The 18397-nt window shown below is 33.0% G+C and overlaps 1 protein-coding gene across 4 annotated transcripts in view; it reads left to right on the top strand.

Annotated features, from left to right (window-relative positions):
• CanA1 (Calcineurin A1) overlaps positions 1-16736 on the top strand; it is a 53735-nt gene extending 36999 nt beyond the window's left edge. For 3 of the 4 annotated variants that reach the window (XM_075292047.1, XM_075292049.1, XM_075292048.1), the window contains exons 9-14: positions 4358-4483; positions 4865-4946; positions 8376-8432; positions 8921-9008; positions 14477-14574; positions 16233-16736. In XM_075292047.1, the coding sequence (XP_075148162.1) occupies positions 4358-4483; positions 4865-4946; positions 8376-8432; positions 8921-9008; positions 14477-14574; positions 16233-16453 (672 nt within the window). In that variant the 3' untranslated portion in view covers positions 16454-16736. The remainder of the gene's footprint in view (positions 1-4357; positions 4484-4864; positions 4947-8375; positions 8433-8920; positions 9009-14476; positions 14575-16232) is intronic. The other variant, XM_075292050.1, reaches the window with a different exon arrangement.
• Positions 16737-18397: the final 1661 nt, after the last annotated feature.

Raw genomic sequence — 18397 nt, 5'->3', positions numbered from 1 at the left:
ACGAGATAGAAATAGGGTGTCCTTGGCAATTATGCTCAAGGTCGGTCCCTGAGTTCATCTAGCCATGTCCGTATGTCTGTGAACACATTTTTATAATCAAAGTCTAGTAGGTCGCAGTTTTGGTTCAACCATTTTCAAATTTAGCACAAGTATCTACTTGGGTCAGAATAGAACCCTAATATTTTGGGAAGAAATCGAGTCAGATTTAGATAAGGCTTCCATATATATCTTTCGTCTAATTTACACTCATATAACTACAGTGGCCAAAATTTTGTTGAGACCTTGGAACACTACCATTGTCACAGTCGTTCCTTAACTAGGTGAAGATTTAACCATAGCTGTGATGAGGTGTTTCGGATCCTGGCCCAGCTTGGAAACTGGAACTGGATCAGTGATTTTTTCGGAACCCGGAGTTCCTGGAATAAAAGAAGGGTACGATGCAAAGGAGAAGTTGGAGCGCCAAAGCCGAATACTGCCATCGGCCACCAGACATGAGACGGGACAACCTGAATACTCTTTTCAACCTAACATAACCTAACCCTTTGCAACAGTAATTTTAGGATACGTAAATAATAATAAAAATATAAAATAAAGGAAAAGATAAATGTTTGTACAAAGATTTATTTAGGCAGAGGCCAACTATCATAAACCTTTTTTCGGAAGGTTCGAGCGTGGTTCACTTTGGGTTTAGTTAACTACCCGAATTTATTCTGATAATTGGTTGATAGTTTTGCTGCAAGTAGAGGATGCTGATGAGGAATGTGGTAGTTCCGAAACGTGCATCTATCCAACCATCTTGCAGTCCATAGGGCTTTGTCCAAATAAATTTGACAAACATTCTTTTCGTCTGTTAATTAAGCTACTCTTGTAACATAGTTTAGTCAACGCAATGGTTTTAAATCTGAGATCAAAACAACAAATCTGATTGAAGTACAAACCAACAATAAAAAACAAAAACAAAAAAAAAATAATTTTTTAATAAAAATATCATAATCTTAGCCTTAGGATTTTCTTCAAAAAATGTTGGTCACTAATCTGTGAAATTGGCGTGCCTCCGTTGAAGTCGTATGTCTTTCAAGTAAGGTAAAGTTTCCTTAAAGTGAAATATTTTTGAATTACAGAAATAATCTTTAAATTAACTGACATGTTAAATCTTTGGATTAAAACAAGTAAGGAAAGTCTAAAGTCGGGCGGAGCCGACTATATTATACCCTGCACCACCTTGTAGATCCAAATTTTCGATACCATATCACATCCGTCAAATGTGTTGGGGGCTATATATAAAGGTTTGTCCCAAATACATACATTTAAATATCACTCGATCTGGACAGAATTTGATAGACTTCTACAAAATCTATAGACTCAAAATTTAAGTTGGCTAATGCACTAGGGTGGAACACAATGTTAGTAAAAAACAAGTAAGGAAAGTCTAAAGTCGGGCGGGGCCGACTACATAATACCCTGCACCACTTTGTAGATCTAAATTTTCGATACCATATCACATCCGTCAAATGTGTTGGGGGCTATATATAAAGGTTTGTCCCAAATACATACATTTAAATATCACTCGATCTGGACAGAATTTGATAGACTTCTACCAAATCTATAGACTCAAAATTTAAGTCGGCTAATGCACTAGGGTGGAACACAATGTTAGTAAAAAAATATGGGAAACATTTAAATCTGAAGCAATTTTAAGGAAACTTCCCAAAAGTTTATTTATGATTTATCGCTCGATATATATGTATTAGGAGTTTAGGAAAATTAGAGTCATTTTTACAACTTTTCGACTAAGCAGTGGCGATTTTACAAGGAAAATGTTGGTATTTTGACCATTTTTGTCGAAATCAGAAAAACATATATATGGGAGCTATATCTAAATCTGAACCGATTTCAACCAAATTTGGCACGCATAGCAACAATGCTAATTCTACTCCCTGTGTAAAATTTCAACTAAATCGGAGTTAAAAATTGGCCTCTGATGTCATATGAGTGTAAATCGGGCGAAAGCTATATATGGGAGATATATCTATCAAATTTCTAGGACAATCGGACTAAAACTGCGAGCTGTACTTTGCACACAAAAATACATCAACAGACAGACAGACAGACGGACAGACAGACAGACAGACAGACATCGCTAAATCGACTCGGAATTTAATTCTAAGACGATCGGTATACTAAACGATGGGTCTCAGACTTTTCCTTCTTGGCGTTACATACAAATGCACAAACTTATTATACCCTGTACCACAGTAGTGGTGAAGGATATAAATATGGGAAACATTTAAATCAGGAGCAATTTTAAGAAAACTTCGCAAAAGTTTATTTATGATTTATCGCTCGATATATATGCATTAGAAGTTTAGGAAAATTAGAGTCATTTTTACAACTTTTCGACTAAGCAGTGGCGATTTTACAAGGAAAATGTTGGTATTTTGACCATTTTTGTCGAAATCAGAAAAACATATATATGGGAGCTATATCTAAATCTGAACCGATTTCAACCAAATTTGGTACGCATAGCTACAATGCTAATTCTACTTCCTGTGTAAAATTTAAACTAAATCGGAGTTAAAAATTGGCCTCTACGGTCATATGAGTGTAAATCGGGCGAAAGCTTTATATGGGAGATATATCTAAATCTGAACCGATTTCAACCAAATTTGACACGCATAGCTACAATGCTAATTCTACTCCCTGTGCAAAATTTCAACTAAATCGGAGCAAAAAGTTGGCCTCTGTGGTCATTTGAGTGTAAATCGGGCGAAAGCTATATATGGTATATATGGGAGCTATATCTAAATCTGAACCGATTTCAACCAAATTTGGCACGCATAGCTACAATGCTAATTCTACTTCCTGTGCAAAATTTCAACTAAATCGAACCAAAAAATTGGCCTCTGTGGTCATATGAGTGTAAATCGGGCGAAAGCTATATATGGGCGCTATATCTAAATCTGAACCGATTTCAATAAAATTTGGCACACTTGACTACGCTACTAATTGTACTCCTAGTGCAAAATTTCAACCAAATTGGGGTAAAACTCTGGCTTCTGGGACTATATTAGTCCATATCGGGCGAAAGATATATAAGGGAGCTATATCTAAATCTGAAGCGATTTCTTCCAAAATCAATAGGGTTCTATTCTGAGCCAAAACACATACTTGTGCCAAATTTGAAGTCGATTGGACTAAAACTGCGACCTAGATCTTGATTACAAAAATGTGTTCACGGACAGACGGACATGGCTATATCGACTCAGGAGCACACCCTGAGCATTTTTGCCAAAGACACCATGTGTCTATCTCGTCTCCTTCTGGGTGTTGCAAACATATGCACTAACTTATAATACCCTGTTCCCCAGTGTGGCGCAGGGTATAATTAGGAAAACATTTTTTTATTATGACAAAAAGATAAGGGAAATTTGATGGTACACTGAAATCAAATATTTACGTGGTATTGAAGACTACGCAACCTAAATTTTAGAATGCCGAATTTTCACAACATTAAGGATCTATTTCTTTAAAATAAAAGAATTTTAATTAACCCTAATTTTTTTGCCAGCTGATTAAATTTTCAATGTTAACGACACGAAAGCAAGAAAACTAAACAAGAAAAATTTATACGGTAAAATGCAGTATATGCTGCAAAGTCTCTTGAACAGTTTTAACTAAGTTTTCTTTTTATTTTACCCATTTTTGTTGTCTTAAGGTGTGTTTTGCTAAAAGCTTCTTTATTAAATGAAGACCGCCTAAAGGCGGGTTTGGGCATTAGAGGGTTAAAAGAAAGTTTATAATCTTTGCTTCAAATGTTTTTATTAAATTTAGGACACAAATTTGCGTTCCTCTGTAAATTTTCCTTAAAGTAAAGAAACCCCTTTGAATCTTTAGACTTAAGATAAAAACGCTTCAAATATAGGCTAAGACTTATTTTGAGGATTTCTTACCATTGGTTTAAAGTTTTGTGGAATTAAGAAAACATTTTTTTTAGTTTGAAGCATCTGTTATAATTCGGATTTCCAAACTGGAAATCCAATACAAAATTGGAAAATCAACATTTTTGGGTCCAAGTGATCTTTTTGAGTTTATCAGGCACCACACCAAACTTCCGATCGTTCCGATCGTTATTTGATTCGTATTATACTTAATTTTGAAACTTATTTAAAAACTAGTAATATTTTACAATTGACATATGTTTAGCACCATTTTCCAAACATTTTTATTGACAATTTATTTAAACATTATATTATACTTCTCACATGTATGTTTATATCTGTATGTTTCTTTATTTTTTCTTTGTTTACATATTTCACTTTACCTCCAACAAATATAAATTATTGTCATTTGACAAAAGGCAGCTGTACTTAAATATGAGAATAATGTTATGAACATACGACAATTTAATTGTTCACCTCATCCATATTGGCTGCCAAATTTTATGGATGTCTTCACATGGTCATTGCCATTTGTTGGCGAAAAGGTAAGAGAATATCCATCCATCTAACCAAGCATATATCGAATCAACCATCCATCTATCCATTGGTCATGCCCACGCATTTATACACCTTTGTATTTTGTATTATACACATACATAAATATACATACATACATATATTTATTTTATTTTATTTATGTATTTTATTTTGACAAACAAAAATAAAATTTATTATTATTTTTTTTTTCAAAATCATTTTCATCCCACAACATTAGCCCAAATATTATAAAATCATTAGAAAGATTAAAGCATTTTCTTTTTGAAAATTTAATTGGATTAAAAATATAAAAATATTTTATGTTTATAATTTGAAATGTTTTATTTTTTTTCCTTATTTTTTATTTTATTTTACTGCTGCTATGATAGGTCACCGATGTTCTTGTGAGCATTCTCAATATTTGCTCTGACGATGAACTTTTGGGCGGACCAGATGATGAACTAGAGGAAGGTCAGTATGTCACGAAAAATATCAATAGACACAAATCATTTTTGAAATACTTAAAATCAAAGCACAAAGAAATGCATTTAAATAAATAAGTTCTCTGTTTGGGGAAATATGTATATTATTCCACAAAACTACAGTGCTTTGATGGGCATGTTATGTATCGAAGACCATCCTATGGTAAACCCCAAACCTAGTTTTACTCTGTTTTACTCAAAAATTGAGAAAACACAGATTTAAAAATTTTACCTATTACACTGAAAAAAAAAATATTGTCGTGAGGGCAAAGATTTCATATCCTTTCATTTCATCCTACAAATGCAAATTTAGCTTAACATAGAAGACGCATTTCTCTAATATAAAAATTTTATACCCTCCACCATAGGATGGGGGGTATATTAACATTGTCATTCCATTTGTAACACATCGAAATATTGGTTTAGGACCCCATAAATTATATATATTGTGGGTCGTGGTGAAATTCTGAGTCGATCTAGCTATGTCCGTCCGTCCGTCTGTGGAAATTACTCTAACTTCCGAATGAAACAAGCTATCGGCTTAAACCTTGACACAAGTAGTTGTTATTGATGTAGCTTGGATGGTATTGCAAATGGGCCATATCGGACCACGTTTACGTATAGCCCCCATATAAACCGACCCCCAGATTTGGCTTGGGGAAGCTCTAGGAGGAGCATATTTCATCCGATCAGCTTGAATTTTGGTACGTGATGTTAGTATATGGTCTCCCCCATATAAACCGATCCCCACATTTGACCCCCGGGGAAGCTCTAGGAGGAGCATATTTCATCCGATCAGCTTGAATTTTGGTACGTGATGTTAGTATATGGTCTCCCCCATATAAACCGATCCCCACATTTGACCTACGGAGCCTCTTGGTGGAGCAAATTTTGTCCGATTTTGTTAAAATTTTGTACGTTATATTAGTATATGGACTCTATCAACCATGCAAAAATTGGTCCATATTGGTCCATAATTATATATTGCCTCCACATAACCCGATCCCCAGATTTGGCTTTCGGATCTTCTTGGAGGAGCAAATTTCTTCCGATTCCGTTGAAATTTTCTATGTTGTGTAAGTATATGGCCATTACAGGCATGCAAAAATTTATCCATATCGGTTCATAATTATAGGTTAGGTTATGTGGCAGCCCGATGTATCAGGCTCACTTAGAGTATTCAGTCCATTGTGACCACAGTGGTGAACTTATCACTGAGTGCTGCCCGATTCCATGTTAAGCTCAATGACAAGGGATCTGCTTTTTATAGCCGAGTCCGAACGGCGTTCCACATTCCAGTGAAACCACTTAGAGAAGCTTTGAAACACTCAGAAATGTCACCAGCATTACTGAGGTGGGATAATCCACCACTGAAAAACTTTTTGGTGTTCGGTCGTAGCAGGAATCGAACCCACGACCTTGTGTATGCAAGGCGGGCATGCTAACCCGAAATTGGAAATCTAGAAGTAACAGGTTGGCAGATAAGTCCCCGGTCTGACACATAGATGGCGTCGCTAGTATTAAATGCATATTATTTTTATATAGTACCAACCTTCAAATGATTCGTGTCAAAATTTGACGTCTGTAAGTCAATTAGTTTGTGAGATAGAGCGTCTTTTGTGAAGCAACTTTTGTTATTGTGAAAAAATGGAAAAAAAGGAATTTCGTGTTTTGATAAAATACTGTTTTCTGAAGGGAAAAAAAATGGGGAGCAACAACTTGGCTTGATAATGAGTTTCCGGACTCTGCCCCAGGGAAATCAACAATAATTGATTGGTATACAAAATTCAAGCGTGGTGAAATGAGCACGGAGGACGGTGAACGCAGTGGACGCCCGAAAGAGGTGGTTACCGACGAAAACATCAAAAAAATCCACCAAATGATTTTGAATGACCGTAAAATGAAGTGGATCGAGATAGCAGAGGCCTTAAAGATATCAAAGGAAAGTGTTGGTCATATCATTCATCAATATTTGGATATGCGGAGCTCTATGCAAAATGGTTGCCGCGCGAGCTCACATTTGACCAAAAACAACAACTTGTTGATGATTCTGAGCGGTGTTTGCAGCTGTTAACTCGTAATACACCCGAGTTTTTCCGTCGATATGTGACAATGGATGAAACATGGCTCCATCACTACACTCCTGAGTCCAATCGACAGTCGGCTGAGTGGACAGCGACCGGTGAACCGTCTCCGGAGCGTAGAAAGACTCAAAAGTTTGCTGGCAAAGTAATGGCCTCTGTTTTTTGGGATGCGCATGGAATAATTTTTATCGATTATCTTGAGAAGGGAAAAACCATCAACAGTGACTATTAAATATATGGCGTTATTGGAGCGTTTGAAGGTCGAAATCGCGGCAAATGAAGAAGAAAAAAGTGTTGTTCCACCAAGACAACGCACCGTGCCACAAGTCATTGAGAAGATGGCAAAAATTCATGAATTGGGCTTCGAATTGTTTCCCCACCCCCCGTATTCACCAGATCTGGCCACTACTTTTTCTTGTTCTCAGACTTCAAAAGGATGCTCGCAGGAAAAAAATTTCGCTGCAATGAAGAGGTGATCGCCGAAACTGAGGCCTATTTTGAGGCAAAGCCGAAGGAGTACTACCAAAATGGTATCAAAAAATTGGAAGGTCGTTATAATCGTTGTATCGCTCTTGAAGGGAACTATGTTGAATAATAAAAACGAATTTTGAGAAGAAAATGTGTTTTTCTTTGTTAGACCGGGGACTTATCCGCCAACCTGTTATTCTAGGCTGAAAATGGTGATTATCGGACCATGTTTTGATATAGCCCCCATATAGACCGATCTCCCTCTTTTACTTCTTCTTCTGGAATCCGTAGATTTTATCCAATTTGTCTGAAATTGGAAATCTAGCGGTATGCTAGAAATTTAACTAAAATCAACTAAATTTCATGAGCTAAAATAAGGTTAGAGAGGCTATAAAAATTTCATCTGGATGCTCACGACGACTATATTCAGTTTAACTACCACTTAGTAGATTCTAAATTATAATACTCATAGATCCATCAAAAGCACTGTAGGAACGAAAACTATGCATTTCGTTTGCTTTTAGTAAACAAAAAAAGATTTAAATTTAATCCAAAATACTCTAAGTCTTAAATTATATAGCGTAAACACTTCGATGTTGTGATATTTGATGTTGTAAACTTGTCGTAAATTTAAAAACATTTTCTTTACGCAAATGCAATGTAAACCATTTCATATTGTTTATATCTTACAAAAACAAAACTCAATAGAATGAAGAAACAAACATAAATATTTTTCTCTTTTATTTATTCTTTTCTTATATAAATTTTGATCTATTACAAATTGAAAATTTACCTCTGTATGTGTGTGTTATACGTTTTGTATGCATGTCGCCAAAAAAAACTCTATATATTCCTTTCGTATATAGCAATGAGAAAGAAAATCGTTCTAGTACCCACGACCCAAAGTGACGTGCCCAAGAAAAGTAAGTTCCCTACAGGCTCAAGTAAAAATATAAAACTGTAGTAGTCTTCAGCTGTAGTCTACAATGCCGAATAATTATAAAAAAAATAATCGCATTCGCATATCGCTTTTTGCGGGAATAAACTTTTTTCTGTTTATTCATAAATGAAATTTGCAGCAAAATGTTTATGAATTTTTCGAAATTAATCGGAAAATTATTTTCACTGTGTAATAAATGCATATAAGCTTTTCTGCTAGTAGCGAAGCCAACAACCACTCACCCAAAATATTCTCTTTAATGGTGATTGTTGAATTGAATAGAAATGCAAAGCTTTTGCCATACGCTAAATGTAGACAGCAGCAATTTTAGCAAAATATTTACGTGTGTGTGTTGGTCTGTCTTGCTATAAAATTAGTTATAGTAAAAAGCTTTTTGTTGTAGCTTAATTCAGTATATCGTTCATTTCAAATACTAGTACTTATTTGTTATCTTTCATTATAAAATTTTAGCTTCGACCATGTCAGCTCTACGCAAGGAAATTATTCGCAATAAAATCAGAGCTATCGGTAAAATGTCTCGTGTCTTCTCTGTACTCAGGTAATTATTGATATAATCTTTCATTTTATGACTATACTAACTAACAACAATGATATGTATATACGATATCTAGAAGAGAACATCTATGATGATCCGACAAATATTGGTTAACATTCATTTGTTGTTCAGTTTTTGGTTGTCATTCATTTGTTTTTCAGTTTTATTGTCATTGTTTAAATTGAACTGTGAAACAAAGTAATGTGGAATAGCTTTGTTATATATTTTTACGACTGAAGTAACATTATAACATTTTTTGGTTTTGTTTTATTATACCCAAGGTATATTAAGAAAAGTACTTTCAGTAAACAACAATTTCAGCCGCCATATATCCACTTTGATTGTCAGTCGTTCAACAAGTGGAAAACTTACAATAGAGAAAATCTGAAAATATATGCATGTATGCTTCGAAATATGAGGAAATATACAAGAAACCACAAAACAAAAGATTACTTGGATCATTTTTTAGCGACCTACTTGGCTTTAAATCTAGGATCAATAAAATTAAAATTAGGATACAGATCCCATTTATCGAAATTTAATTCTCTTTTCGCGGTATAGTAATAAAGCTCTTCGTGTACAAACAAATGCCAATTTAAAAATCAAAATTATAGCGGATACTTCAAAGTAAAAAATGTTTTCTTACTCAGTAAAAAAATTTGGAAATTCTTCGAAACTTTAAAAGCTCTCCAAAAACGTCCTCACGAAGGATTTCTTCATTTTAACCACGCAAAAAAATAATTCATTCCTCCCAAACGAAATTTTAGATAAAAAAAGTTCGTTTCTCATTTGCTTTTTCTTTTGGAAGAAAATTATATACTTTTTGTGATAAACGTTTATTCTTTTCCAGGATGTAAAAACAATGTCATAAAGACTAACTCAAAAAAAATCTTTTCTGGCTAATTGCATTTTCCCTCACACCTTTTTCTGTAATACAAACAATGTAGAAGAAATTATTTGATTTTATATATTTTTTTTAAATTTAACCATTCGCCTGGACGGAAAATCGAACCGCGGACCATGCAATTTGTAAACCAACACACTATCCACTGTGATATGTAGCCGTTATTATCATCAATAGACAATTATCCATATAAGTTATATTTATATAGCATAGCTTGCGGCGCCCACGAGACGATTAAATAAACTTTATTTAACATACATTTAGTTGGGCATCGTGGAGCAGTAGTTCCTACGTCCGCCTTCCATACCAAGGGTCCTGGGCTCGATTCCTGCTTCGTCCGAACACCAAATTTTTTTTTTACATATATTCCAGATATGTTCGGAAGATTCCGAAAAGGTGTTCAACATTACATACTACTAAATTAAATGTTTACTATCAAACTGTAAAATGTGTCTTATTAAAGACTTAAAGTCAGAAAAGAACAGTGTTTGTTATAAACGAAATGGACTGTGTTGTTGGTTCAAAAATAATTGTTTTTATTAAAAAAAAATTGTTTTTATTGAAAACATAAAAATTTTGTAACAAACGAATTTTTTGGTGATAAAAATTTAAACTTTCGAAGAAAAACTCTAACAAAAGAAAAACGTTTTCGGTACACGTTTCCCAAATTTTTTTTTCTTTCCGTGCAGGAAGTTCTTTTAATTCAAATTTTTTGTAACTCATATTTTTAGTTGATAATTTTAATTGTTTTGGTTTCAAATTGGGACTAAGAATTAATAAAATCGTACAAATTATTAAAATTTTGTCGAAAAAAAAAATGCTAATTCAATTCTAGAAAAATTGCGAATTTTTGGAAATATTTGAAGTCAAACGTTTCAGGAAAGCGACAGAATGCATTAAAAATTATAAATAAAATTTAAAAAGTATTTTTTTTTTGGGCAAAATATTACAAAATTTTTAATTTCACAACCAAAACACTGAATTCGGACCACACCTTAAGAAGTGATTCAAATTCAGTGCAACAGCTGTTAAAATGGTGGACATCCGTCCTGCGGCAATTTTGCACCACTTCCGGATCCCAAAAGAACATTTTCACTACTTTTTTTGCGACGCTGTTTTTACTGGGTAGTTCCAAAAAAAAAAACGTTAAACCAAAGATGCTAGATCCCCAAAATAAGTTTCACCTTATATTTGAAGCATTTTTATCTTAAATCTAAAAATTCAATATTTCAATTAATTTAAAAAGGCTTTCTTTAAATCAAAAATGTGTTTCTTTATTTTAAGGAAAATTGGCTTTAGTACAAAGCCATGTGACTTTAAGGAAGAGACGCAAATTTCCAAAATTTGTGTCATGAATTTAATGAAAAAAATTTTGAAGCAAAGATTATAAATTGTTTTAATTTTAATTAAATTAAGTATAATTAAGTTAATATTAATTAAAATTGCCTTATTTTTAAGAAATTTGTTCTTAATATTCTGTTATTTGCGCATCCTAAAAGTTAGGTTGCGTAATCTTTAATATCACGTAAATATTTTTTTCAGTGAAAAATTTTAATAATTCTCACCTTCAATTATGAAGACCATTTTTACTTTTCTGTCATCATTTAAAAAATTAAATATTTCAAATTTTTTTGTATAAAACAATTGACAGTTAAACATTGGCGTACCTTGCTAACAACGTTCTCTTAATGAATGGGGTCATTAATAAAATATATTTTGAATGTTCTGCTCAAATGAAAAAATTGTAATCACCTGATTGCATGAAAGTACCTTTCTAAATATACCTTGAATTATACCCTATATTGAAAAAAAACCTTGCATGGTTCCAAAGATTTTGTACATTCACTAAGAATTTTGGTAATGATTCCGAGCCAAAGAAGCAAAGAAAACATTCAAACGCTGAAGAAAATTGTGACCTATAATGAATGCCCAGCAAAAAAATTTGGAAGTTCTTCCAAAGGCACAACTTTAAACGCACTTCCAGAAGATGCACTCCCAATGATGTTCTTTATTTTAACTACCCAGGAAGTCCTTTTAATTCAATTTTTTATAACTTGGTTTTTTCATACTTTTAATGGGTAATTTTAACTTTTTTTTGTTTCAAATACGTTAAAAACGGAGTAAGAATTCATAAAATGGTACAAATCATTTAAATTTTGTCTAAAAAAACCAAAATCCAATCTGAAAAAATTTTGAATTTTTGAAAATATTTGAGGTCAAACGTTTCCGACAAGCGTTAGAATCAATTAAACATTATAAAAAATTATAACAATTATTTATTTGACAAAATATCACAGAATTTTTTAATTTACATCCAAAACATTGAATTCGGATCACACCTAAAGAAGTGATGCAAATTCAGTGAAACGGCTGTTGAAATGGAGGACTTCCGCCCTATGACAAGCCCATGTTGAATTCATCGCTTCTGCGTCAATTTTGCATCACTTCCGGATCCAAAAAGAACATTTTCATTACTTTTTTGGCGACGCTTTTTTTGCTGGGTGATTATGCAAACTAAGTTTTAGTACACGCAATTTATACAATATTAGTTACAAATGTCTTTAAAACAAGGAAATTTTAATAAAAAAGAAAATTTATAATCTTTGCTTCAAATTTTCATTCATGTAATTTTGGACACGAATATTAGGAATTTGCTTCGGAAAAATTATAAAGTCCTATAACTGAACTAAGGCAAATTTATCTTACAGTAAAGAAAAACGGTTCAGAAAAACAGTCCTAATTTAATTAATTTTACATTTCGATCTAAAATGTATTTTGGTCGATTGGCAAATGACAAATTTAAATTATTATAATTCAAACATTTTATGAATGTTTTTGTTTAATACTAATTAAAAATGAACTGAATGAAAAACACAAACTAAACAAGCATATACGGCCAGGCCGAATCTTATGTACCCTCCACCATAGAAACTTGTACTAAAGGCTGTCATCCACAATCGAATTACTTGGGTTGCGGTACCACTTGCCGATGGCAAGGTATCTTAAAACTTCTTAACACCGTCTTTTCAATTGTAAATTAATCCATACGGGGTATATATTAAACAAAAAAGGCCGATTAAATACGTAAATAATTCAGTTTGACAAAATTTTCGATAGAAATAAAATTTTGACAAAATTTACTATGGAAATAAAATTTTGACAAAATTTTCTATAGCAATAAAATTTTGACAAAATTTTCTATAGAAATAAAATTTTGACAAAATTTTCTATAGAAATAAAATTTTGACAAAATTTTCTATAGAAATAAAATTTTGACAACATTTTGTATAGTAATAAATTTTGACAAAATTTTCTATAGAAAGAAAATTTTGATAAAATTTTCTATAGAAATAAAATCATGACAAACATTTGTATAGCAATAACATTTTGGCAAATTTTTTGCATGGTTGTTAGAGACCATATACTAACACCACGTACCAAATTTCAACCGAATTGCTCATCCATGAGGCTCCGGAGGTCAAATCTGGAGAACGGTTTATATGGGGGCTATATATAATTATGGACCGATGTGGACCAATTTTTGCATGGTTGTTAGAGACCATATACCAACACCATGTGCCAAATTTCAGCCGGATCGGATTAAATTTGCTTCTCTTTGAGGCTCCGCAAGCCAAATCTGGGGATCGGTTTATATGGGGGCTATATATAATTATGGACCGATATGGACCTATTTTGGCATGGTTGTTAGAGACCATATACCAACACCATGTACAAAATTTCAGCCGGATCGGATGAAATATGCTTCTGTTAGAGGCTCCACAAGCCAAATCTGGGGATCGGTTTATATCGGGGCTATATATAATTATGGGCCGATGTGGACCAATTTTTGCATGATTGTTAGAGACCATATACCAACACCATGTACCAAATTTCAACCGGATCGGATGAAATATGCTTCTGTTAGAGGCTCCACAAGCCAAATCTGAGGGTCCCTTTATATGGGGGCTATACGTAAAAGTGGACCGATATGGCCCATTTGCAATACCATCCGACCTACATCAATAACAACTACTTGTGCCAAGTTTCGAGTCGATAGCTTGTTTCGTTCGGAAGTTAGCGTGATTTCAACAGAGGGACGGACGGACGGACATGCTTAGATCGACTTAGAATTTCACCACGACCCAGAATATATGTGTTCAAACGGAATGACAAAGTTCTATGGTGGAGGGTATAAAAATCTGCTACGGTGACTCGAACCTGGATTGCCTGCACCATATTCGTTAATAATCGGCTTAGCGCATTGCACCACCGACGGAGTTGACCTTAGAACGTCTAACGAATATTTTAAGAATTTGTGGACGCCCGTTTACAATTGTGGAACTTTTTTCTATTAGTGTAACCTAGATACATAAAGAGACCTATATGTTTTATAACTGTGCGTTTTTTATTTATTTGTTTATTTATTTATTTATTTATTTTTTTTTTTTTTGATAATAACACCTATATTAATATCTTAAATATTTCCCTTTAATTTATTTTGATTTATTTAATTTCTATATTAGTAAATGATTTTCTACAATATACTTCTCTAAATTCATTTATGTAGGGAGGAATCTGAATCTGTTCTACAATTGAAGGGACTCACACCTACAGGTGCTTTACCTGTCGGTGCATTATCTGGAGGCAGAGACTCATTAAGAAGTGGTAAGTCACCGATTTTTTTAATAACAAGAAAATTGACGTTAATACTTGATTTGAAAACAGATAAGAATCGTTTTCGATTTAATACGTACTTGACAACTTAACAGCAATGAATGAGACAGTAATTAAAGCTGTATAAACTTGTTGTCAAATTCTAGCAATAACAATTGAATTGATTGTTATGGTATACACGTGTAATGCAATCACGTGAGTTTTTTAACATGAATATGGTAAATGGCATAGGTACTTATGTGAAGAATTATTCTACATATTTGCAAATATGCAAAATATTGAAACGCGCAAATAATAATAAAAATTATAATGAGAAGTTATTAAAAATTTATTTTTATTAACAGTTAAAAAACAATTGTCATGTAAAGGGTGATTCTTTTGAGGTTAGGATTTTCATGCATTAGTATTTGACAGATCACGTGGGATTTCAGACATGGTGTCAAAGAGAAAGATGCTCAGTATGCTTTGACATTTCATCATGAATAGACTTACTAACGAGCAACGCTTGCAAATCATTGAATTTTATTACCAAAATCAGTGGCAGAAAATCCGCTTTTTTATCGACAAATTTTGTTCAGCGATGAGGCTCATTTCTGGTTGAATGGCTACGTAAATAAGCAAAATTGCCGCATTTGGAGTGAAGAGCAACCAGAAGCCGTTCAAGAACTGCCCATGCATCCCGAAAAATGCACTGTTTGGTGTGGTTTGTACGCTGGTGGAATCATTGGACCGTATTTTTTCAAAGATGCTGTTGGACGCAACGTTACGGTGAATGGCGATCGCTATCGTTCGATGCTAACAAACTTTTTGTTGCCAAAAATGGAAGAACTGAACTTGGTTGACATGTGGTTTCAACAAGATGGCGCTACATGCCACACAGCTCGCGATTCTATGGCCATTTTGAGGGAAAACTTCGGAGAACAATTCATCTCAAGAAATGGACCGGTAAGTTGGCCACCAAGATCATGCGATTTGACGCCTTTAGACTATTTTTTGTGGGGCTACGTCAAGTCTAAAGTCTACAGAAATAAGCCAGCAACTATTCCAGCTTTGGAAGACAACATTTCCGAAGAAATTCGGGCTATTCCGGCCGAAATGCTCGAAAAAGTTGCCCAAAATTGGACTTTCCGAATGGACCACCTAAGACGCAGCCGCGGTCAACATTTAAATGAAATTATCTTCAAAAAGTAAATGTCATGGACCAATCTAACGTTTCAAATAAAGAACCGATGAGATTTTGCAAATTTTATGCGTTTTTTTTTAAAAAAGTTATCAAGCTCTTAACAAATCACCCTTTATTTGTTTATTTTATTGGGTAGTCGAAAAAGATATTTCGTATTTTGTCAATAGATGTCATTGGAGTCGCTTACCTCTACCAATTACACTGTGTCATACAATAGGGTGTTCGTAAAAAATGTGTGAAATTTAAAAAAAAATGTAAAAGTTGTTCCAAAATGTGTGAAGATAATAAAGGAATTCATAATTTTGGATTTCGGCTACCCATTTGTAGTTTTTATTTTTAATTTAATTTAAATAAAATGATTTAAATTTCATTTACATTTCAATTACTATCATAATTCTCAATCGCCCTTATATACTATTTAAAAATTTACTAATTTCCCTCTTTGATCTCTGTCATTATTCTGCAGCTCTACAAGGCCTAGGCGCCACACCAGAAATTCATTCATTTGCCGAAGCCAAGGGTCTTGATGCTGTCAATGAGCGTATGCCACCCAGACGCCATCCAGTGATTTTGAATAACAACAACAACAATAATGACAACACCTCGGAAAGCACATCAGCTGTCAAAAAGAATGGCACTGCTGGAAAAGTGGCCAAACGATCAACGACTCCAAGCAAAAGTTCATAGTGTTTAAATAATGACACAGGTGACATGACACAAAAGAACACACACACACACACACACCACCCACCCAACTACACTAGCAGACGTAAACGTATATACAATGCCCACCAATACACGCGTATACATACTTAACTAATTTTGGACCTAACCGACAATGATTTAATTTAGTTAAATCATCATTTTCTAGTGAAATTATAATATAATTACATACATTTATTTTTTTTTAATTTAATAATTAGTGCTTTTGAAATAATTATTTGTTAAATAAAGCATAGAAAATCACAAATGACTTTTAAATATAATGATATTTACATTATTAGGGGATACCATTTAAAACGAGCCGAAATCAGTTTTTTTTTTTTAATTCTGCTACAAATTAAAATATTTGAACATTAAAGAAGTAAGTAAGCGATTAAGGTCGAGGTAAGTTGACTGCATAATACCCTAAATCAATCATATACTGAAAAAAAAGTAATTTTCTTTCTGGGAAAAATTAACTACCAAAATTTAAATCTAAACCGATGCGGACTCATTGTTTTACACTTCAAAAAAAGGGCTATTGTTAGTAAAAGAAGTGAGGAAAGTCAACATCTCAAATACCTCAAATTTGTTGCGTGTCATATATTAAGGTTTATCTTCCCATATACATATATTTAAATCTGAACCGATTTGGATGAAACTTTTTAGATTTCTACAAAATCTATAGACTACAAAAAATAATAATAAACAAGTATATACGGCCGTAAGTTCGGTCAGGCAGAATCTTATATAGAAACTTCTACTAAAGACGGTCATCCACAATTAAACCCCAGCAATTGCCCAACCCAAGTATTGCGGCTGATGGCAAGGCATCTTAAAACTTCTTAACATGATCTTTTAAATTGTAAGTTAGTCCATGCGGGATATATATTAGGCAAAACAATGGCCGATTAAATACGTATATATTCAGTTCTAGACCGGTATATATAGGGTAGAAATAATTACGAACCGATATGAACTTTTGTGCGGTAATTATAAAGCCAGGGGTCGCTTTATATGGGGGCTACATACAATTATGAACACCATTCTACCAAAAATGGCAGATTTTTTACTGTTTGGTAGATTGGTAGAATTCTTGATGTTTTGGATGATCTTACAAAATATTCCTCTCCAAATAAGAGTTGCTTCATAAATTTCCTATAGAAATAAAATTTTGACAAAATTTTCTACAGAAATTATATTCAGAAAAAAATTTCTATAGAAATAAAATTTTGACAAAATTTTATATAGAAATAAATTTTTAACAATATTTTCTATAGAAATTATATTTTGAAAAATTTTTCTAAAGAAATAAAATGTTGAAAAAATTTTTTATGACAATAACATTTTGGTAGATTATTTTTGGCTCAAGTGGCAATCGTGATTATGAATTGAAAAGGTCCAATTTATCTCGGGGCTATATATGACTATAGATTGATACGGACCAATTTTTGGCATGGTTGTTATCGGTCATACACTGAAAAAAATATTTACGTGATATTAAAGATTACGCAACCAAAATTTTAGGATGCGAAATTTACAAATTTCTTTAAAATATTGCAATTTTAATTAAAATAAAGTTTATAATCTTTGCTTCAAAAAATGTTTTCATTAAATTTAGGACACAAATTTTATAAATTTTCGTCCCTCCGTTAAAGTCGGATGTCTTTGAGCTAAGGCTAATTTTCCTTAAAGTAAAGAAACACATTTTTGATTTAAAGAAATTGTCCTTTAATTAACTGAAATATTGAAACTTTAGATTTAAGATAAAAAACTCTTCAAATATAGGCTAAGACTTATTTTGAGGATTTAGCGTCTTTGGTTTAAAGTTTTTTTGGAATTAAGAAAACATTTTTTACTTTGAAGTATCCGTTATAATTTGGATTTTTAAACTGACATTTGTTTGTACGTGAGTACCTTTATTAATAA

This window comes from Haematobia irritans, chromosome 1 (genome assembly GCF_050003625.1).
Source record: "Haematobia irritans isolate KBUSLIRL chromosome 1, ASM5000362v1, whole genome shotgun sequence".
In the NCBI taxonomy this organism is placed as follows: Eukaryota; Metazoa; Arthropoda; class Insecta; order Diptera; family Muscidae; genus Haematobia; species Haematobia irritans.
Note: the sequence above shows the minus strand (reverse complement) of the source record. Positions and strands in the feature narration are given on the sequence as shown.